A 25,017-nucleotide genomic window follows, 5' to 3' on the forward strand; every position below is an offset into this window, starting at 1 on the left:
TTCCCTCTCTTTAGCTGTCCTCTAACCCAAGCGCTGCCATTCTGATCTTCCATGGCTCCTTCAATGTGTCTTCAATGATCTTTTATTCTGCCGTGTCCCATACCTGTAATTTCACTTGGAGCTAAAAGCAACACCATATGTAAGTCTATATCAGAATGGCTGAAAAAAAAGAAAGACATCGATATGCAATAGCAAGAACTGAAACGAGACAGTTTGAAAGCCAACATGTGCTACTGAACTGAAGCGATTTTTGTGAGGATGAGTGATCCAAAGTTTCTTTGCAGTTAGACTCATACCAACACATACAAGAAAAAAATCTGGGTTATACATTTCTGATTCTAGTATAAGCAGTTATAAAGTCTAAGTGGAACATTTTCTTTGTCAAACTGGTATTGATTATTGCATAGAGTAGCTCTTTTAATAAATAAACCTCTGCAATAAATAAAGTAAGTAAATGTACATGTAAGAATAAATATTAACCTGAAATATCAGGATTGTTTTTTGTATTTTCCTTTTTAATCTTAGTTTCCGGTTTTATATATGATAAAATTCACTATGAAAATTCTGCAATAAATCGGATAACAAAGTGTGCTAAGAAAAACTATGTGTAGTTTGTTATACAAAAGGAAATTATATTGTGACAGAAAGGGAAGTGAGTTAATGTTTCATCCAATAATGTTTCAGACTAAAACGTAACTGGTGTCCATCAAATCTCAATAAATGCTTTCTCTTTGTGAAATCTTTACTGCATATTTACAATATATTGTTGCTACACTTTCGTTTATTTTCATCAGAATGTAAAACAGGATATGCTAGGAGGTTTTAAGATTATGCTTTAAAAATAATTTACATTGCCATCTGAGACAGATTCACAAATACTGTTACAGACTAACTCATGGGAAGGAATATTTTGATCAGGATCATGACTATTTACACTGCGATCCTACTTGGATTAAGTATTTTCTAAGGAAAATGAATATATCTATTTTTGTAACATTAGTGATGGGACAGTAATGATGTGTTTACATTGCTCTATATGAAGTCTTCAAGATATACCCCGTGAACTGGATGCATCTATGGATGGTTGCAACAATTAAGTTGTTATTCTTTAAATTAATCACTAAGCCTACTACAGATTGTATCTTAATTTTTTCTTGAGCTATGGAGATTTGAAATTGTCCCCTATGCTAAAAACATTGCTTAAACCAACTATAAATACACTGTGGTTGGCCCTGAAGTGCAAGTAGCAGAAAACTAAAAGAGGTGGTGCAAACACAGCACTAGGGGGGCAGTATTAATGGGTATCATGTGCAAAATATGGGGGATAAGACTAAGGGGTGGTGTGCCACAATGTAAAAAAATGGTAGGAAATGATGTCTGTGGAGATCTCAGAAAAGGCAGCATATGGCTACTTTTGTTTTGCTTAAATAAGATAGATAGATAGATACTTTATTAATCCAAGGGGAAATTCACATACTCCCAGCAGCAGCATACTGATAAAGAACAATCTATATATATAATTCACTAAGTCCATGGCAAGCAAGACGCATGCAAGACAGAGCCCTGCCCACCAAATGGGATAGGACGACAACTCACGGAGCCACGCCCACCAACTCGGACACAACAACTCACAAAACACGGCGTCTGACAACTCACAGAGCCACGCCCACCAACTCGGATGTGACAACTCACAAAACACGGTGTCATTCACATTCATCTCTGCTACAGTCCACATGCACCTCTGAGCCACGTTGACTTTTCGGTTACGACGCACGACCGCGTCCACCATCGCAAACTGTTTTACACACTACATACAGTGATTCACATCCGCGACAAACATGCTTCTTCTTAGATGGTCCTGCAGGAACACGGAAAACGTTTGTCTACACAATACTACTTATTCCCCGGCCCGCGTCCACCCTCGCTCTCCAGGCAACAAACACCACGAAAGTCGCTTTCGTCTCCATGGCACATGCACGACAGAGCCCCATCTACCAACAATTCGCACGAGGGCGAAAGCATTTGCCAAGAATGTTTTCATTAATCAAAAACGAAAGTCGGAGGTTCGAAGACGATCACATACCGTCGTAATTCTGACCATAAACGATGCCGACTGGCGATCCGGCGGCGTTATTCCCATGACCCGCCGGGCAGCCGGCATGTTTGTCGTGGATGTGAATCGCTGTATGCAGCATGTAAAACAGTTTGTTTGTCGACCAGGGCACGCAAGAAGCAGCACGCAAGACAGACCGTGTGATACGCACGACTGAGTCCCGCACACCAACAATTCACTAAGCAGCCGACCATGGCACACGCACATCAGAGCCCCCGCCCCACCAACAATTTGCGCGAGAGCGAAAGCATTTGCCAAGAATGTTTTTATTAATCAAGAATCCGCTGGGTAACCAAAGTCTTTGGGTTCCGAGGGGAGTATGGTTGCAAAGCTGAAACTTAAAGGAATTGACAGAAGGGCACCACCACGTGTGGAGCCTTTGGCTTAATTAGACTCAACATAGGAAACCTCACCCAGCCCGGACAAAAAGAACAATAAATAGTCAACGTGGCTCAGAGGTGCATGTGGACTGTAGCAGATGCGAGACCGACTGAGGCGGTGTTTGGAAAATGAATAGTCAACGTGACTCATAGGTGCATGTGGACTGTACACAGACGAAAGCAATTCAGGTGAGGAGTTGGGGCGGGCACATGAGCAGGCAGTGCGTACTGAACGATGACTAAGAGATGACTGTTCACCCATCAATACATCGTCCTCACTGGGTGTCCTTCCCCTCACACCCCGTTCTGTCCTCCGTGCACGTCCGCCGTCCAGCCCCGTCCCTCGTTCTGGGAGGTGGGGGCGCGGCGGCGGTCCTCCAGTTTTCCGCCACGGACAATTGTATGTTGGTCTCTCCAGAGTTCCCTTATAGTCGTATCCTCAAACCCACCCCATAAGAAGAAGCACGTTTGTTGCGGATGTGAATCGCTGTATGCAGGGTGTAAAACAGTTTGTTTGTCGCAGATGTGAATCGCTGTATGCGACGTGTAAAACAGTTTGTGAGGGGTATCCCATGGTCTTACAGTTGGTGGGCGGTCTCTGTTAGTTGCTCTTGTGAGCGGGGCACATGACCAGGCAGTGTGTATGCTTCGAGAGTGAGGGTGGACGCGACAGGACCATCTAAGAAGAGTCATATTTGTCGCGGATGTGAATCGCTGTATGCAGCGTATAAAACAGTTTGCGAGGGGTATCCCATGGTCTTAGCAGTGTCTGTGCTTCGATGTGAATCGCTGTATGCAGCGTGTAAAACACTGTATTGTATGTTGCCCTCTCCAGAGTTCCATCTTTTCATTCACCTACAGTCGTATCCTCAAAACCAACCCCATCTGGACAACTGTGTCTTTCAGGAAGTGTTCACCCATCAAGCCGCGGGTTGGCTAGTATTAAATTAAAGAATGATAACAATTCAGGTATACAGACAGACAATAACTTTGTAATACAGTAATCCCTCCTCCATCGCGGGGGTTGCGTTCCAGAGCCACCCGTGAAATAAGAAAATCCGCGAAGTAGAAACCATATGTTTATATGGTTATTTTTATATTGTCATGCTTGGGTCACAGATTTGCGCAGAAACACAGGAGGTTGTAGAGAGACAGGAACGTTATTCAAACACTGCAAATAAACATTTGTCTCTTTTTCAAAAGTTTAAACTGTGCTCCATGACAAGACAGAGATGACAGTTCTGTCTCACAATTAAAAGAATGCAAACATATCATCCTCTTCAAAGGAGTGCCCGTCAGGAGCACAGGCTGTCAGAAACAGAGAGCAAAGCAAACAAATCAATAGGGCTGTTTGGCTTAAGTATGCGAAGCACCGCGGCACAAAGCTGTTGAAGGCGGCAGCTCACACCCCCTCCGTCAGGAGCAGGGAGAGAGAGAGAGAGAGAGAGAGACGGATAAAAACAAAGAGTGAAAAATCAATACGTGCCCTTTGAGCTTTTAAGTATGTGAAGCACCGTGTAGCATGTCGCTTCACTAAGCAGCTGCACACAGAAGGTAGTAACGTGAAGATAATCTTTCAGCATTTTTAGACTAGCGTCCGTATCGTCTAGGTGTGCGAACAGCCCCCCTGCTCACACCCCCTACGTCAGGATCAGAGAAAGTCAGCGCAAGAGACACAGAGAAAAGTAAGTTGGGTAGCTTCTCAGCCATCTGCCAATAGCGTCCCTTGTATGAAATCAACTGGGCAAACCAACTGAGGAAGCATGTACCAGAAATTAAAAGACCCATTGTCTGCAGAAATCCGCGAACCAGCAAAAAATCCGCGATATATATTTAAATATGCTTACATATAAAATCCGCGATGGAGTGAAGCCGCGAAAGGCGAAGCGCGATATAGCGAGGGATCACTGTAATAATAATACACATAGTAGAGGAATATTCATTGGCCCAGGGGTGGATTGGGATGCTTTTTGAGTTGGATGGTAGTGTTGGAATAAAAGTCATGGTTCCCTTATGAAATAAATGGTCTGGATCTTTTCACTGAACTAAAACAAATGGCTCAAATAACTTTGGTGAAAACCACAATGCCTATCAGTAGGTGGCATTGATTCTGAGTTTTGAATTATAGTTGCATTATCCAAGTAACAATGCTGTAGCGAAGTGAACCTGTTCCAAAATAAGGTTGTACATTCAAAAGCACAAACAGTTACAGTAAGTGAGTAACAGTACTTGTATTTGGTTTGATTATTAGATAAGTCAGTTGCTATTCATTGTACAAAGGGGGACAGGACCCAATTCTGCATCTTGTCCTAAAGCAGGACTGCTCGCAGATTGGGCTTTGGCCATGTGAGATACCCACTGAAACAAACTCTGCGTTTTGATACTACTGTATTTTGATTCCTTTCAGTGTGGAGTTTGCATGTGACTCGGGACTCTGGCTTCTATTAACATGCTTAGTGATTTAATAATTATTAAATGAGTAGGGTGGTAGTATGCCCAAAGTTTGTTTCTGCTTTGCCTTGACTCCTTCCACCAACTTAATGTAGAAAACAATACATACAGTAAAATACCTGTATGTCCTTTTAATATCAGTTTATTTTGATTGTTTTGGAGTAGAGTTGGAATTGATTGTTTTAATTTGTATGACCACAGAGAGCCAGAGCCTGTCCCAATACACATATGTGCAATGTAGATGCACTCTGATTTCAAAGGTCTTTTTTCAATGGCAGCATTGGGACAGGAACTCAATCTGGAAGTACCTCTGTTTTGTGCTTCCAGCTTCTGTGTTAAAAATTCAACAATTTGCTGCATCCCCCCCCCCCCAATCTGTACATATTTGCATTGTGCTTGCTGGCAGCACATAAAAAATGGCAGTTAAATGCATATCCAAACATTTAAGAGTAAAAAAGTTGTGACGTAGCTAGTCAACCTTAGGCGATTTTCACAGTTGAAGTAGAAGACCTCAATTCACTGTCACATACATCTCTTATCTGCAGACACTATGATTTCACAATAATGGGCAAAGACATTGCAAAAACACGTTGTATTGTGAAACAAAAATCAAGATGTGTAATTGTATATAATTACACTCATAACTACACTTCATCATTCAAAATGTAGTCTCTAGCACTTCTTGTTGTTTTTAGATGTCATACACGTGACCCATCAAGTCACTGCTCTTTCCAAGTCTTTTAAGTGTACACAACATTGAGTTAATTTGGGGTTTACAATTTTTTGTATGCAGTTATAGTTTCACAAAAGGCTGAATAAAAATGTCCCATTGGACATACTGATTAGATAAATGTCAATTCTTTGGTCAGAATTTGTAAATGACAAATTTATTTTTGTGCTTGTTTTGCTTGGGGAAAATGGGTGAGGTGACTAGCAATGCCTGATTAAAAAAGGCTTAACTTTGAGGCATTTGATGAGATGAATCAGCAATCTGAGTATCTCAATTGAGCAAAATGCTTTAAAGCAGCAACTTTCAAAGGAAACTAACTGCCTGGCAGTAAGAGTAAAGACAACATATTTCAAAAGACAGTATGTGCTTCTGAATCTTGGATTTTAAATTTGTAGTGGACACCATCCATCAGCTTATTGATAACTGAAAAAATATTCTTAGTACCAACCCGTAATTTACATGCATGTCTGCGCATAAGTCATTAATTAAAGATGCACACTTTTGTGAACTGCCATCATTCTACACTGAAATGAATATACTGTACATAGATGCATGTAAACTGCAGTAGTTTGTGTTCTGGTGGTAAGTGTGGAGGTTTTCTGTGATTTAAAAAAAAATTAAATGGTATATTGTGTGTGATAGGAAGCAACACTATTTGGTGTGTAGTCAAAGGAAGTAGGTTGGCTGACATCTGTGACTTGATTGAAGAACTCTGCCATGTTTGCTCAGAAGTGACTCTTGGGTGGATACATTGGCACTCTTCTCATTTAGAAGAGTAGGATCATTCATAAAATTGGTGGAAATGTAGACTTCTGCATAAAACATTCACATTTATTAATAGTAATTTGCCTTGGATTAGAGCTGCTGCTTCTCTCCATATAAAGGAACCAATTGAGGTTGATTGCGTATTTAAGCAGGATACATTCTGGGATCTTTGGTAAAGTAAAAACTTGTTGAAAGGAGTGCAAGTCTTATATACCCAAGGAAAATATAGGAGCCATAAAGGAGTAACTTAAATTTGTTTTTTAGTAAATGAAAGTTACAGACTTATTCTACTAGGCATTTTCTTGTCATAGATCACAAGAAGAGTGGGCAAAATACAAATTGATATTAAAAATTTGAAAACTGTATTAGATAGATCAAAATTACTAAACATATGGTACACTGCACTACATGTGACACATGAGGTTGTTATTACTTGAGTTTCCACTGTTAGAATGATTGCTGTGGGACAAGGTCAAGACCGGACTTGTCGTTTCACCACAGCCAATTTCACCATATGCAACTGGGGCATCAGCATGTCTTCATGCTCTACTTTATACTTCAGTTTCTTTAGAACAAAGATATGCTAGTGGCAAGGAAACGTTAAAGGTGTGACAGCTTACTTCATTTGACTAACCATGAGCATTTCCAAGAGGTGGATTGTGTGTGAATAACAAACATGTTAGCAAAACAAATTCACCTGAAAATTTCCTGAGGGGCAATACAGTAAATATAACACAGTTGTTGGTAAAAGTACATAAGGAGGATGTGACACTCCCAAACTGATCTGAGCAGATTTGAGAGTGGATGCATCTCTGCCACAAAGATTCTAGCATGATTGGGAGATTTCAAATCGTCTTTATTGTAGTGAACAAAAGCACAATAACAAATCTGCTGCTTTAATTCTCATACTTAGTCTCTCATTGAACTTGTTGCTTAAAGCCACTGGGAAGAACTGTTACCAGAGTAACCGCAACATAAGAAATGGTTTGCTGTCAAGAAGTGTATCTTAGAAAACTTTGTTCTTTTTTTAGAATTATGCATATATGGATTTGTGCTTTTCTTCCAGTTGAAGTTTAACCAGTAAATCAAATATACTCTGCAAAAATGTAGAACCATTTCTTAGTATGTGCACCTAGAAATACATCCATTCATCCTGTTTTCTAACCTGCTTTTCAAATGCAGGGTCAGAGAGTGTTGGTATCTATCCCAGCAGCACTGGCTGCAAAATGGAAACAACACTGGGATGGTTGCCAGCCCACAGCAGGGCACTCTGGCATACTTACCTAAACTCATACAGATCAAACAGGTTGATGTATATATAGCCTTGGATTAAACAAACATGCACATCTTTTGGATGTGGGAGGGACCCCAACACAGACATAAGGAGAACATGCAACTTCCACCAAGACAGCATTCATTTGATTCAGCCAATTAAGAGGTTGCTTTCTTTAAAAGACTTGCACTCCAAAATTTTACTCTTCAAAATCTGAATTAGGCATTCATCACTGTAATGGTCCTCTTTCTATTGTGGTCATTGTTGAAACATTGAGAAGCATGGATCAATAAAACAATGTGGGCTTCACTAGTAGAAGAAGGAAAGCTGACAGGGAGCCTTCTTGCCCCTGTATCTCAGTGCTACATATGGCAGATATGGTATGATTAGAAAGAGGCTTGAACAGGTTGATAATAGAAGCTATAACATTATCAGTCATGAAGATGGCAGAGACACAAATAAATGTGGCAGGCTAAGTTATGGGATGGACCCCCGGGAGGTAGTAGCAAAGGAGAGGATTAAAACAAAACGGAGTGCCATTTTGAACAATGCTGCACATTCTTTCATTGACACACCAACACTGAGGACTTTCAGCCAGTGAGCTATTCAGCAAAATGGGTAGGGAAAAAGGATAACCAGACCTTATGAGCAAGCAAGTTGATTGACAAGCAGGTTCTCTTGAACAAATATCATCAGATGTCTCAAGACATAGGCTAATCACTAGTCACAGTCTGCTGATCAAGCTGGGTGGTCTTTGCTAAAGTGGAGTAATGTACTGTATATTTCACTGTTGTTCTGGGAGTATAAAATCTCTCAGGAGGATTGATAATGGACTAAAGTGAAGATGTAGCTGTAATGAAATATCCAGCACATAAGTAAAAAACATGCAAAGGGTTATTGGAAATGCAGACCAAACAAATCCCCTTTTTTCTATTATTGGGCAATGAGGAGAACAAGACTGTGAATTTAATATGCTTAATGCCAAAAATGAAAATGTTCTAAAATTTTTAACATTACTTTTAAGTTATAGCTGAAAATTAGTCCCATTCAGATATAATAGTGCATTTCAAATTTAATTATGTTTAAAAATGAACAACTCTTGGGACCTATTGAAAAAGTCCTTTTATACAGAAGGAAAGTAAGGTTCAGAGGAAGAAGGATGAACATCATGGAGCAATCACCTGTTTCCTATATTGAAACTGTCTCCTAGCAGGCAGACGATTAAGAAATCAGTCATTATTTTACACATTACCTTTAAATGAGCATGTCATCACAAGAAACTTTACAAAGAACCTAAGGATACAATATAAAGGAAAAACAACATGTCCAGTGTAGCAGTGATGTTAATCATTGTTTATAACATGTAGACTAAATAATCTAGCACTCTTCCTAATAAAATGATGTGTACAAGAAATAGTACAATAAAAGGCTGCATAATTTCCTATTGGTCTGCCGCTTCTTATGAAGCTAACATAACCTTTATATGTTAGTTAAACTCTATCTTCCTTTTTTCATCTAGCGGTTATTTGGCAAAGTTATTTTGCTGTTGTACATCAAACTGTACGTTACCTCATAAAAGAATCTTTTAGGACAGTGCTTTCACTTCAGCCCCTTTTTTTGTACAGTAATATCTTTCATTATAATAGTTACGTGTCCCTTAATCCTTAAGACTTTATGAAGAATTTTAAAATATAAACTTGCCTCTTAATGCATTGAATTTTTGCTTGATTGACAATTATTTTTGTCTTCTCTCTGTTATCGATTTGACTTTCGCGGCAGAGAGCCCAACTCAACATGCATATTATTCCAATTGATGAAACCGTCAAGCGTTTGGATGAGCTGGGACCTATGAGTTTCCAGGCGAGTGTCTGCACAATACAGATAATATTTCATATTGCAGTTTTATATTGTAATGTAGCACATAGTATTAAAAAGCAAAGGTCATCATTTGTCTTTCATTTGTCACTTTGTTGAAAGTAAGCACTACTTGAAAGATTCTAAAGAGCAATTAAATGACTGACGTCAGTTACAAATAAAAACCCACTAATGATACCAATAACACAAAAATATTGAAATAGTGATCTATTTTATTGAATTACAGAATCCTTGTACTTAAAATGCTTATCATTTTTATGCAGACGCAGACGATACTCAACTCTATTTCAATGTTAAAAGTGGAACTTCATCAGCGTTCTCTTAGCTCACAACCTGCCTCAGTGAAATTAATACCTGGATGGAGCAGGACTCTTTAAAATTAAATTGCACAAATCTCCTTTACTCCTTGCAAATTGGGACTAAAGTGCAACTTAATAAAATGAGCTCTTTCCCAGTCCATCTTGGCGGTGATCTCATCAGACCTGCCTCTACTGCAAAGAATCTTGGTGTCATTTTTGATTTCTCCCTTTCTTATTCCGCCCACATAAATCACATTAAGAATCTTTCTTACTTTCACCTCCGTAACACATCCCATGTTCGCTCCTTCCTCTCCTTTTCTAATGCTGAGAAACTTGTCCATGCTTTTATCACATCCCGTATTGATTATTGTAATTCCCTACTGGCAGGTGCCCTCTTATATCACAGCTCCAGCTTATTCAAAACTCGGCTGCAAGAGTCCTTAATCGAACCAGCAGCACTGAGCACATAACACCCATCCTGCTTTGCCTTCACTGGCTCTCTGTGTCTTCCAGAATCGAATATAAAATCCTACTAATAACCTACAAAGCCTTAAACGACCTTGCGCCAAACTACATCCGTGACCTTCTCCATCACTAAATCTTGTTGTACCCCACACTAATCTACACTCCATGGGTGACAGGGCCTTCAGCTGTATAGCACCCAGACTCTGAAATGACCTACCAAAATTAATCAGGTCAGCTGACTCCATGAATTCTTTTAAAAAACAACTCAAAACTCATCTGTTCAGGAAGGCTTTTAGCTCTACTTGACTTTATTACCCTTCTCTCAGTTTACCTCTATGTCAAGATGCTCATGTAACCTGTATGTGTGTGTGCTATACAATCAATTATGTTGTCTGTTAGGCTTTTTCTCTGAATTTACTGTCTTAATCTTCTTTATTTATTTATCTGGTTTGTACAGTGCTATATACTGTATACCCTGCCGTTCTTTCTTAAATTCTGTTGAAGTGCCTTGAGCATGGGAAAGGTGCTATATAAATAAAATGTATTATTATTATTATTATGTCAAAAGTATTTTTTCTCAAAACACTAATTGGAAAGAGAATTATTACTGTTTTTCTTATTTGAATATAATTGTTTTACCATATTATTGTAATTTAATCAGCAGTTTTCTTTAACCATGTCAATTATACAATCAACATACAGTACATTTCAGTGGCTGTTAAGATAAGGAAAAACTAGCAGGTAACTGAGCACCCAAAAATATGTGGAGTAGAAATATCACAATAGGAAATAACTGAGGAATGATAAAATCTTTTAAAGCTAAAATATTCTTTAAATCAACCCTCTTGCTGTAGAAGCCTAAGGTGTTTATGTAATACTCACCCATTCTGAGCTCGGTGTTGACTTTTCTCATTAATTTGGCTTATACCAGCGTTTCTCAACCTTTAAGTATTTGTGACCCGAGTTTTCATAACAGTTTTAATCGTGCCCCCCTAACGTTTTTTTGAAACCCTAATAAAATTTATTCCTATATTTTTTGCTGCCAATACACCGCTACAAATTTAAAATTTTTCTATGAATAGCGAAATTACGCCACACATGGCAACATTCACTCGCCCTTTTTTGTTACTTTGCACGCCCCACAGTTTGAGAACCGCTGGCTTATACTATAGTTTTTATAGTGCACTTTATTATCTAATATATAACATCAGTTAATATCTTCCTTTTCCACCCTAATAAAAGGATAAGTGTCTGTCTGTGTGTCCGTCTGGTTGCTATGTTTCAACCAACCATTGATGTAAGGATGTAAAAGTTGTATTAGACAATCTCGTCATTTGCTGGTATTAAATTCTATGTCGTTCCTGCATTCTGTATCGTATAGTATATATTCAGGCATACCCCTCAATTTAGTATGCCTCTCAGTGTCTTGTTGTATTATTTTGTCTCAGTGTTAGGCAGTTAAGTGTCTCCTTCATTTGGCTTGATGCTTAGCAGTGGTTGTGCCTGTTACTCTTTGAGCCACTAAGGTGTGTATCACTTTTTCGATCATAAGGATCACATTGCTGTGAATAGCTGAGCAGAGGTCAGTTTGTGCAGGCTTGTGTCAGTTTTTTCTCATGCTAGCATTCTGTATCACACACACATACTAATTGGCAGATATATCTGCTGTTCTTCTTTTTCTTTTTTTGATTGGCCTTTGCAATGTTCTTCACACTTAGCAGATGCAGCTATTGTACTTTTCCCTTCTGCCGTGTTACCTTGTGAAGCATTTTGCCGTAAGATAGACTTGAGCCCTTGTGCTTCACCAGTGCCTATAATGTCATACATGTTTGATTTAGACCAAGATTTCTAGCTACAGTGGTTTGCAAGTAATCATGTGACAGATGGGCATAATCCTTAGCATTTTATTCTGTATATACAAATTACACCTTTACCTACTGATCTTTTTCAAAATGTGTCTGACCCAGGACCATTGGAAAGTTGGACTTAAGCCATTCTCTATAAATAGTTTATTTTCAATACTTGAGGGTTAATTCTGAAACTTGCTAAGAAGTTATGGAAAGGACAGTCCTTTTTTTGCACTTTGTTGATTTCCTACCAACATAAAAAATAGTCATAATGCAAAGCAGTAAAAAATAAAGTGCAAGTTGTTACATAGTTAATACCATTCATACCCAGAGTCATGCAGTTTGAGGACGTTGGAGCAGCATCTGTACTGCCTAAAGGGACAGTACAGTCGACAAGAGCAGCACCAGCAGAAAGGCAGTTTTTTAAATGCCATCTCTAAAATATTACATCCCAGAAATAAATTACATTTTATATACAAGTTGGAAATTTTGTATCTTTCACATTATCTCAGGCCTAAACTCACACCTAATCCTCTTGCAGCAATATTTGGGATAACATTTTCTAAGGGAAAATCTGCTGTGGTATCCTATGCTACACGGCGTCCACCAAGACTCAGCTTGCTTAATTGGAATCCTAATCCACCTCTCCTACTGCAATGGAGACATGATGTTTTATATTATGTGTGGACACCAGGGGGCGCTCTAGCTGCCCCAAGCTGACAAAGACGGACACAAGGCACAAGTCCATCAACACCCATGGCTTTTATTCTGATGTGGGAAATATTTCCTAAGTTTCCCACCTGTCCAGCACAGTACAACAAGCACAATATTTACAGCACAGTAATAGAAGCACAAAGCAGCACACACTGCAACCCTTTGTCTTCTCTTTCTCTCTGTCTCTGCATCTCTCTTTGTCTCCTTCCACCTCAAGTCCTAATCTGGGAAGCTTTCTCTTCTCCCTCCCGATTCTGGCTCTCTGAGTGAAGTGAGGTGGTCCCTTTTATGCTGCCCCCGGGAGCACTTCAGGTGGCACATCAGTATTACCTGGAAGTATATCCCGGGTGTGGTGGAAGCCCGAAGTAGTTTGGCTCAGTCGCTCCTGCAGCACACTCTGGCGGCACCCACAGATCCCGAAAGGGCTGTGCCGAACTCCAACTCTCATGCAGCCCTGTGGGAATCCGAGGCACTGCTGCTACCCAGGACATCTAGCAGTCTGGGGGAGGTAGTGCCCTGTGCATGTCTGCTCCCCCAGTCCTTCCATTCGGCCATCTGTCACATATGTTATATTGAAAAAAATGAAATTCTCTCTGGTAAAGTTTTTACAATTTCAAGAGTTGTTATTGAAATGTTATGTCTTGTTATTGAAATGTTAATATAAAATAGCTTTGCTTCAGTTTTACTTCTGTTTTAATTTATATAATTAATTACAACAGGTCTTCTTTTGTCATCTTAGTTCTGTTGTGTTCTCTTAAATAAAATAAAACAGTTTATGCTGAAAAACCCTGACTTTTAGCTTGATGCATTTGTGTGTGCTCCTCAGTCTACCAAGATATACAAAGTACTGTTATGCACAGGTTTCCAGTCTGCTCTGATTAGTGTAATCCACTGTATTTTGTGGAATTTTGCCTTAATATAGCTGCTTTATTGCGCCTCACGTGTACAACCTTATCTGCACATGGACAGCTGCTTTAAGTAAGGAGACTTACTAGCTCAGCCAGAGCAGACCAAATTGTTAAGCTACACCTTTTCCAGTCACCAAAGCAGGTGCCCGCTGATAGCACTTCTTTTATTGTTGAAGGTGTTAACCTCTGTGGAAAACTGGTAGCCACCCAAACCTGGTGCTCATATCACTATACCATGAGTATGGAAAATAGATAGATAGACAGATAGAATGAACTTTGTTTGTCCCCAAGGGGAAGACACTCTTTAAACAAATAAGTACATAAATGGACAGATAATACATAGACTTGTAAGGGTAAATAATACATAGATAAATACACACACACTATGGTCTGAACACACACACTAAAATGACTAAAGAGCAAGAAAATTAAAAAGAAAGAAAACGTCTGACTTGGCTGTCACAGTAATGGAGATGCCCATGTTTCTCATTTTGGTTCACCTTTGCAATAGCTACTGTTAATTTTATTATTGATATGAGTGCTAGATTTTTGCTTTATAGTCCCCATATGTACAGCCTTACCTGCATGTGGACAGCTGCCTCAAGCAAGTAGACTTACTAGCTCTGCACAGGCAGACCAAATGGCTGTCTTCAGACCTGTGCCAGTCATCAAAGCAGGTGCCCACTAACCCTGCTGCTTCATATTGAAGACGTCTCTTCTCAGCTGCTAACCCCTGTGGGAATATGGCAACCTCCCACACTAAGTGCTCTTAAAAATATACCTTGACCCAATCGAACAGTGTAAAATTAATATTATTATATAAAGCAACAATAATAAAAACAAAGTAAAATCAATGGTAGCAAAAGTGGTAGCAAAAGTAGGAAATGTATTTTAAAAGAGACTTGAAAGGTTAAGAAAAATACATTTGAAAAAGAGTTTTATTAAAAATACTTATTCGGAAAATAAAGGTGATGGAAGATGAGTCTTTTAAAGTCTGGGCATAGAGTTGCTTCAGGTTGTCGTTCACTGTGCAGGAGTCCTTGCCAATTTCTTTGGGCTCCTCTCTCTCCTGCTCTGTTTTTCCTTCCTTCTCTGCTCAGTATGCACCCTAAACCTAAAAGCCTAACTTCACCTCGAACTAACAATGATAACAAAAATAAAAAGTGTTTCCTGTTCTCAGGCTGTTTGTCCATTTGGATCCCACTTACCCCAGGTCTAATAAATGAACAATCTGTTTCAAATTCTAAAACAATGATCTAAAAGATACAAGGTTCAAGTCAGTAAAGATACAGAATTTAAAAGGAATCTATAACAGTTGTTTAAAACTATACTTAAGAGTGTGTTTAACATGGGATTAAAGAGTCCAGAGCTTAAAGGTGTAAGGGGTTTCTGTTTAAATGAAGCCAAAAGGTGCAGGTTTTTTAATTGCTGGCAGGTTAATCAATGTTAGCTCACACAGTTCACGTTTTGGCTTGTATTTGCAGCCCAAGTTCTTACAAAGAACCTTATTTTTATATCAATACTACTACAAATTAATTTTTATAACTTTTGTTTCCAGATGTTTCCTGTTTGTGTTTCATCTAAACTGCACGGTGTCTCCCTTCTTCTCATCTGCCCACCAGTTCATAAGTTATCTGTATCCAGAATGGCACACTGTTTATAGACAAACCAGTTGAATTTGCAGATGGCAAGATTCAGCTAATTCTTTAACCCCAAAGACAGATACTGCCTTGTCAGAAAATATTCCAATTAGTCACTTGGTTGGTTACATTGTATTTTTTTAACTCACTTTTAATTTATTTCCCAATTTTAGGTAAGGGTAACAAGGTAAATGGAGAGCCTGAAGAATTAAAGTCCTCCACAGAACAAAGTACTCCTCTCCAAGACATCATGTCTCAGGAAGAAAAAGCCAGTTACTGGCGTAGAAGCCAACAAACCACAAAATCAGTTTCTTCTTCTCCTCCTTATCTTCTTTCTGTTTCGTCCTCCTGTGGGACATGGAAACAAGGAGACCACAGAGAAGAGCGGGCATCACGACCTGGCAGAAGCCGAATCCCAGGTCGGGATCACAGGAGGTATTACCATGAATACTGGCGCACTGAGTACCTGATGGACTTTGAGCCACAGAGACATGGCATGATTTGCATGGTCTGTGGAAGCTCACTAGCTACATTAAAGCTGAGCACCATCAAGAGGCACATTCGACAGAAGCATCCCGATTCCCTGCTGTGGAGTCAGGCTGATAAGGATGTAATCCGCTCTGGTTGGGAGGCTCATCTTTCTCTGGAAGGAGGATGGAGGCCCAGCACTTCTTTACCCTTAAGAGCCCAAAGGAGTACTGAGCTGGTGGACTGTGCACGTCAATCTGTTGGTAAGCAGAACTGGCATGATTTATTTAGCAATTTTAAGCCTTTATGCTTATGCCTTTTCTTTCTAAATGCAGAAACAGGTATTTAAAGAAAATTTTCCTGTGTTTTAGCTGATTTCAGGTTTTCCTAGTTTTAAAATAAAATTTATGCTGCTTCAGCGTAGCTCAGTGAAAATAAGTATTAGTCATGATTGTTTGCTTTAAAAACAAAAATTGGTCTAGTGTGTGTGTCATGGACTGGCACCCTGTACAGGTTGACTACTGCTGTTCACACCTTCCTTCCAGGATAGGCACTAACACTTACTGAACTGGGTAAACAGGTTAGAAAATGGATGAATGGATGGCTTTTAGTTTGGAGGACCTTCTCTAGGCATGTAGAATTGTCACACAACATTAAAAATTGCACTTCCTGTGTTCTGAGGTCATAGAACGTGGAATTTGTAAGATTTAAATGTTACATATTCAGTGCTTGTTATGCTTATTTTGAGATATGCTATGCAATTTAGTTTTTCAGTTGGCAGTTCTAAATTTCATTTCAGTCCTTGATTCAGTCTGTTTTGAAATGTATTTATTTTTGGTTGGTTATATTATAAAGTAAAAAAATAAAATTTTTATTTCTTTTATTATTGTTTTTATTCTAGTTTAGTTTCTTTTTTATTTCAGTTTTACTTTCTATTCATACTGATGCATTTAAAGCTTATTTCACTACAACTTTTTTTATTTATTTTTTTTTTTTTTTACCATGGCACTTGGGAATGGCAGGTTGTTGGTCAGACCCATAAGTAAGACATTCCCTGTACTCTGTATATAATAATAATAATAATTCATTACATTTATATAGTGCTTGTCTCAGTATATGAGACAATACTTCTACTACTACTACTATTTTCAGTGGCACCAAAAATTCCACGTTTTTTCAAGATGATGTTATATTAGTAGTCATCTGCAATTCCATGACTATCATCATAACTGACCCAGTAACTCAAGGGTTAGTGCTATAATTACACATACTTTGGTTGGAGGCATTGTTTTTCAATTTTATGTTGCCATTATATATAAAATACTATGGAATTTATTATGTAAATTTATTATCTACCATTTACAGTTCCATTCACATATATATTGTATGTATGTGTGTATGATGTCTATAGAGAGAGAGACGGAGAGAGGGGTGTGTGTATGTTTGCATGCATCGTGGGGAATAATCTCTCTATATATAAAAGAAAATCCTGGAATGGAAAGCAAATGCAAGGCTACGATACGTGATAATCTCGAAAGACATTTTAAAGACCCGCGAGACCAAGGAGACTTGCCACAGTGCGTCTCGCGGGGACCGTAAACATGAGACTTGGTGCCAAAAGATTGTCCCGGGGCCGTAGCAAAAAGAACAGCAGCTGTACAGGCTTTAAAAAGATCGAAGGGCAGCACAACAGCAGCTACCCCAACCGAACGCGAGCAGTGTTATATATCCTGCAAGAAAGAATTCAACCACTCCCAGGGCCAGAAATAAAAGACAGGTTTTGCTTTTACAAAGTCACACGAGACCAGGCAGTGAGCCATCATTTAAAACAAGTCAACAGACCTCTAAGCTAGCAGTTGTTGGATTGCTTTTGGCAGGCAAGCATCATGTGCTACGAGCTCTTAAAACAACGACATGCGACAGGCAGAAGAGGCAGCTAGCAAGCAGCAAAAAGACAGCAAATGATCCAAATGATCCGCAACACGTAACCACGTGCGGGGCAGGAAATAAAGAAACAAGTATTGTTTTTACAAAAGTTTTTAAAGTAAAAGTGAAAATAATGCATATGTAACAATTCACAAGAAAATAATCTCTTTAAATTGTAGATTGCCTGCCTAAGGTAAAGTCATCCCTGATGAATGGGGACGTGGGAATGAGGGGTCCTTTCATCGGATTAGAGCTATTTCAGATGTGGAATGGCAAAATGGGGGTGGCAGCTTGTTGAATGAGGTCTCCAGGACTTAAAACAAATCCAAATCATATTATGTGATATCATCTAATGTGAAATTCTACTCCGTACTTCTAGAATTTTTATTTGTATACTGTATTGAGGATTTATTCTATTCAATGTATTGTACTGTATTGTATTGACCCCCTTCTTTTTGACACCTACTGCACGCCCAACCTACCTGGAAGGGGGTCTCTCTTTGAACTGCCTTTCCCTAGGTTTCTTCCATTTTTTCCCTACAAGGTTTTTTTTTGGGAGTATTTTCTGGTCTTCTTAGAGGGTCAAGGCTGGGGGGCTGTCAAGAGGCAGGGCCTGTTAAAGCCCATTGCGGCACTTCTTGTGTGATTTTAGGCTATACAAAAAATAAATTGTATTGTATATCCGGTAAACCAAACACAGGGGTTGGCAAGCGAAGCGAGCAAGGGGCAGAGCCCCCTAGTACTTCAGTAATTAAATCTCAGTCTCTTTTTTAAGACTTCCTAACCCAGCTATGTGGGAATCCTTTAATAAACAGATTTCCTTTAAAACAAAAGAATACATTTTCCAAAACCCACAGTGGTGCGGCTATATATTAAAATCAACAAGCAGTGAACAAAACCTGTTTAACCAGATGACACAAAAAGTCAGCATGAAATGTTTTCTTTTGCTTGTACCAAGCATTATATAAATTGTAAGCTGACTATGGTAGTTTTTCATCTTAACTATAGAGTAGCATAAAAGACCCAGACTGTAAATGCAAATGTGAATTAATCCCGAGGTGACTCCCTTGTGCCAACAGATAAGAGGGAAATGACATTCATGCTTAATGGGCCAAAGCTGGAATGACTGCAGCATGTTTGGTCACAAGTTTGCATCACTGATGGGGATAGCTCAGAAGAGTACTGGTCTTCCTCATATTACAATTACTTTCTGTTTATGCACAAGCAGTGCCTTGTTGTTGCTCGTTTTTTTTCTTTCTGAAGAACTAAAAGCTGTTTAACTGCAGGCCTTGTTTCTAGCCACAGGATAATTCAGTCTCAAGGTTGTTTGCTAAGGCAGAAGGAACCTTTAACATTATTGTTTCTAAAAATAATTTTATTAGATAATGTATCTATAGCAAAATTTGATTAACCTTCTTGATTTTTGCACATTGCCTTCTGGCAGACATGACTTATGCGGTTACAGCTGCATAAATTAAAGATATACAGTTGTAGGCATTTTAGCTGGTTGTGTGTTTAGACAGCTGTCAATTTTCTCTACTCAAACGGCCACATTACTGCTTCATGACCTCTAACCAATGGTGGAATCGGAACATTGAACATTAGTCTGACATCAAAGCTTTCAATCTAAGACAGTAAATTTCTCTTTATGGGATTAATTAGTTCTAAGTGGAATTAGTGTGACTTGACATAATTTAGAATGCTGAAGAGTATGAACTCCTAGAAAACAATGTGTCTATGGCCAGTAGTCTCCTTTTCCTGTGTAACCTTAGCAGTTAAGTGATACTTAATTAGCATGTGCTTTATAATAAAAATATCAGAGACTAAGTAGCTAATTTAGCCTCCATCCATCCATCCATTATCCAACCCGCTATAGCCTAATACAGGGTCTCTACATAAATAATATTTCATATGCAACCTCAGGGTCTAAGTGCCATTTCCTTAGCATATACTTCAAAATAGAATAAAACCGTAGAGGTAGTTAGCTTAACATGTTGTGTATAAAATCCTAAGTCTAATTATTAAAAAGTACTTATCAAGTATGAGTATTCAGATCACAGACATCAGGAGGATGAGTTCTAGCATGTGGCCACAGAAGAAGGCACTATCATCCCAACATTAACTATAACAATAGCAGGAAAGTTACAAACCGTACAATAATTAGAATTATATACAATAATATAGGTACATTTATAAAAACGATAGAGTTAAAGGGCTAGAATTATAGATCAACAACTTCCATCCATCCATTTTCCAACCCGCTGAATCCGAACACAGAGTCACGGGGGTCTGCTGGAGCCAATCCCAGCCAACACAGGGCACAAGGCAGGAACCAATCCCGGGCAGGGCGCCAACCCACCGCAGGACACACACAAACACACCAAGTACACACTAGGGCCAATTTAGAATCGCCAATTCACCTAACCTGCTTGTCTTTGGACGGTGGGAGAAAGCCGGAGAGCCCTGAGGAAACCCACGCAAACATGGGGAGAACATGCAAACTCCACGCAGGGAGGACCCGGGAAGCGAACCTAGATCAACAACTTGTATATTCAAAATCATCTTTTTTATATACCATGAGCAACTCAAACAGTATTTAAGGTCAAAGATGAAAGCTTACCCAACGGGTGTAGCCCTCATAGCTTCACATAACTTAATACCAGTTTGGTGTCTGGAAATACACAGCAACAGGAAGTTAACCCCTTAGAAAACACATGTGAGATATGCTTCATTAATATGCACAAAAACTCCACAAGATTAACTATAACATTAGCACCAATTTAATATCAAACATGCCCATGAAAAAAATTCATATGACATACAACCTATTAAATTAATTCCAACTATCTTTAAGGCCGGATGACTGACCATTTGAATGGGTTCAACATTCAACAACTTTGTTGGCTGGAAAATGACTGACTGACTGACTGTTCTTGTTGGATGAAAGCAGTTCTCCCTTTCCATGAACAGAATTTAACTGTTGATGCAACCATAATTCCTTTCCAGAACAGAAGTGCCAGAAACCAGCAATATTTGTTCATTAATAATTAATGAACTATGGCCAGTGGACAATGGAGGAAATTAAAATTGTTAAGGAGAAAGTCAAAAACTAAGTCAGACACAGTCACAGTCTTGGAGACCACAGCCAACTGGCCACCTACCTGCTTCTGGGTTTTCTGTAGTGGAGTCTGTGCTGGTCGTCCAATCTGATGAGAGAATCTTTCCATCTGATGATTCCAGCACTCCTTTATCTGAGATGACTTTTCCATACACAGTAGAGCAGCCTGGCATTACAGCAGTAGGACCAAGTGGCACATCCAGATACTGAGAAGAGAAACAGAACAGAGAAGAGTTAGTAAAGGTTTATAAATATTGTCCATCCATCCATTATCCAACCCGCTATATCCTAACTACAGGGTCACGGGGGTCTGCTGGAGCCAATCCCAGCCAACACAGGGCGCAAGGCAGGAAAGAAACCCCGGACAGAGCGCCAGGCCACTGCAGGGCACACACACTAGGGACAATTTAGGATCGCCAATGCACCTAACCAGCATGTCTTTAGACGGTGGGAGGAAACTGGAGCACCCAGAGGAAACCCACGCAAACACGGGGAGAACGTGTAAACTCCACGCAGGGAGGACCCGGGAAGCGAACCCGGGTCTCCTAACTGCGAGGCAGCAGCGCTACCCACTGTGCCACCCTATAAGTATTGTATTGGATTTATTTCTGTACAAATGACTGACAAACTGAAACTAGGCTGAAGTCAAACAAATCTCCAGGACCAGATAATATTTACCCTCGAGTTCTTAAGGAGGTTAGCCAGTACATATATAAACCCTTGACACATATTTTTACTGTGTGCACTGGGGATATTCTGAAGATATGGAAAATATCAAATATTATCCCATTATATAAAAAGGGTGACCAGGCAGATCCAAGCAACTATAGGCCAGTAAGCTAAACGTGCATCACAGAAAATTAATGAAAGGACTTCTTAAGGGAAAGATTGAGTAACACATGGCAAGTACAGGAGTTTTACTGAATAGTCAGCATGGGTTCAGAAGAGGAAGGTCATGTTTTTAACATGCTAGAATTCTATGAGGAAGCAACAAAAGGATATGATCAAAGTGGAGCATATGATATTATTTATCTGGACTTTCAGAAAGCATTTGATAAGGTGCTGCATGAGAAGTTGAGCATCAAACTAAAAGAAGTAGGAGTTCAGGGTCATGTTTGTAGATGGGTGCAAAACTGGCCATGACACAGGAAGCAGAGGGTTGTGGTGTGAGGAACTGTATCAGAATTGGCCGATGTTAAGAGTGTTGTTCCACAGGGATCAGTGCTAGGGCCGCTGCTGTTTTTAATTATATATATATATATATATATATATATATATTTGCAGTTGGAGATCCACAAAGGGAGAAAAAACGAATCACGTATCATAAAATAGTTTTATTCCTGAGCTTTCAACCCCTATCAGGGGTCTTCATCAGAGGATAATGCTTAGACTTACAAGAATCAAAGGCAATATATAGCAACACATTCAGTGGGGGGTGGGTGGAGGTGACTAAGTCCGTATGATCAAAGGGGGGGGGGGGTGTATCATTAAATTAAGTGCATATGTCCTTCTTAAGTTGGCATATGCTGGGTTTATGTCCAAGTGTCTGTTGATGGCATTTTCATCTGATAGCCAAGACTCGGAAAGCTCAGGAATAAAACTATTTTATGATACGTGATTCGTTTTTTCTCCCTTTGTGGATCTCCAACTGCAAATATGCAAACCGTATCACAGACCTTCTCTTCCATATATATATATATATATATATATATATCTATAAATAAATAATAATTTGGAAAGGAGTATAAATAACAAGAAGGTTAAGCTTGCACATGATAACAAACTAGGTGGATTGGCAGAAAATCTTGTTTCCGTTGACTCATTACAGTGGAAACTGGACAGCATATAGGCTGGGGCAGATTTGTGGTTAATGAAATTTAATGCAAGTATATGTAAAGTATTACACGTAGCAAGCAAAAATGTTAGGTTTGAATACACAATGAGAGGTCTGAAAATTGAAAGTGCACCTTATGAGAAAGATTTAGGAGTCGACATTGTCAACTGCCAGACAGTGTTCAGAAACTATTAAGAAGGCTAACAGAATCTTTATAATGCACTGGTGAGACATCACCTGGAGTACTGTGTGTAGTTTTGGCCTCCAGGACTCAGTTGTTCAAAAGTAATCTGATTGGATTTTGGATAATGGATTGGATCAAATCTTGAAAATGCGTTCTTCTAAACTAAAAGTGGATTCTGATATTGGATTAGGTCACGGTATCCAATCTTGGTTTTAATCTTAATGAAACCCTCAGTTTGTGTTGTTCAAAACCTCTTAGAAGTATTGTGATAACTTTGATCCAAAAAAATCACAATTATTCTGATCCCAGCCATAGGGTGGATTTCAGGAACAAAATTTATTTTAAATTAAATTTAAATTGGTCAGATAAACAACATTTATATCATGTAGTATATACACGTTATTAATTATATTTTATATCTGGTATGTTTACAATTACAGTGATAAATAAGTGAGAAAATAAAGTAGAAATTAGGCTATTACACCTTTCAGTACAGTAAGGTTAAAAAATGGATTTTGTCCCCCGAAAATAATACTCCAAATAGCTGTCCAAATAAAACAAAAATTATTCAGTTTGAATTTTCATTTGATACTTTACATTAATTACAATGACAAAATGAAAAATAGTTTCTAACAATGGCATCCCTTATTGCATGTCCAGTCAGTCTCTCATTCTGAGAGAAAGCCAGAGGTGTGTCTTTTCAGCAGGCTCAGGTCCATCATAAATATCATCACAGAGAAGGACATTTTGGTTATTAGCAATATTGTGCAGGACAATACAGGCAAGTATTATGTTGCATGGTCTTTGTGGTTCCACTCACAAATAGTTAAGGCATGCAAAGCACCTCTTCAGAACACCATTAAAATGTTCAATAGCATATCTTGTTGTGCAGTGAGCAGTGTTGAAGCATGCCTGCTCAGGTATGTTTGGTGTAAGAACAAGAGTCATCAGCCATAGTAAGAGTGGATAGGCGCTGTCTCCTAATATTATGCCATGTGGTCAGCTGGTTTGGAGCTTTCTGTATAGAGTGCTTTCCCTCAGGATACGCACATCATGGACAGTCCCAGGCGACTTCACAACATAGTTTGTGATCAAGAGGTCAGCATCACCCACAAGTTGTATGCTTATACTGTGCCTCCCCTTTCTGTTGATGTACTCACACTCTCTCTCATGGGGTACTTGTATATACATCTATGAGTGCAGTCAATAACCCCAATAGTGTTGGGCATGTTCCCCAAAAGTAAGAACTTGAATTTGGTCTAGGAAATCAGGTCATCCTTTGTGAATGAAACAAACTGATTGGCACAGCTTTCACCACATCACTCCTATACTGTCCCCAACAACTTGGTAGAAAGACCCAGGTGCATAGAGGCACAGAGCAATGAGGACCTGTTCCTCCACAGACAGACTGTGACTCCTCCTTGTTCTGCGTTGGCCTGACAAGGTCTGCAGTGTACTTAGTATCAGCATTCCCAAACCGAAACCGAGCATAAAGTTCTTCAGTGCTGTATTGCTATAGTGATTTTATACGCTCCACATACACCCTTTGACTGTATTATTTCCTTCCAAAATGGTAGTGGTAATGAGCTACATCTGTCATGTCAGTGGCACTCTGTAAGTCCTTTTAAAAAGCCTGAATAAGATGGCTGCTTGATTGGTTCCACTCCCCATAAACATCAATTAGGTGATGTGCTTCGGCTTGTTTTCTGTTAAAGCAATCATAACCATGGCCTATAAACTCTGTTCACCACACCAACAAGGTGGAACCATGGACTCAAAAGGACCTAATTTCACAGTAGCAGAAACCCATCCACTGTGGAGGGCAGGCATGTCAAACACACGGCCCCCGGGCCACATGCGGCCCGCAACAGAAATCTGTGCGGACTGCATGACAGATCCTAGTTAGCACTGAACTTGTACAAATTGATTACTATCGTTTGTGATTGAATCATTCTGCATCTTCGGTGTTACTTATTGACTTTTCTTACTTCTTCCTTCTGACAAAAGCGCGTTTTCCCATGGCATTA

The 25,017-nt window shown here is 39.2% G+C and overlaps 1 protein-coding gene across 1 annotated transcript in view; it reads left to right on the top strand.

Annotated features, from left to right (window-relative positions):
* The window catches only part of zfta (zinc finger translocation associated), a 75,689-nt gene that overhangs the window by 6,893 nt on the left and 43,779 nt on the right, over nucleotides 1–25,017 (top strand). The window contains 1 exon segment of the mRNA XM_051923003.1: nucleotides 15,634–16,191. Coding sequence (XP_051778963.1) covers nucleotides 15,634–16,191 — 558 coding nt within the window.

The sequence above is a fragment of the Erpetoichthys calabaricus genome, chromosome 1 (assembly GCF_900747795.2).
Source record: "Erpetoichthys calabaricus chromosome 1, fErpCal1.3, whole genome shotgun sequence".
NCBI classification, from domain to species: domain Eukaryota; kingdom Metazoa; phylum Chordata; class Cladistia; order Polypteriformes; family Polypteridae; genus Erpetoichthys; species Erpetoichthys calabaricus.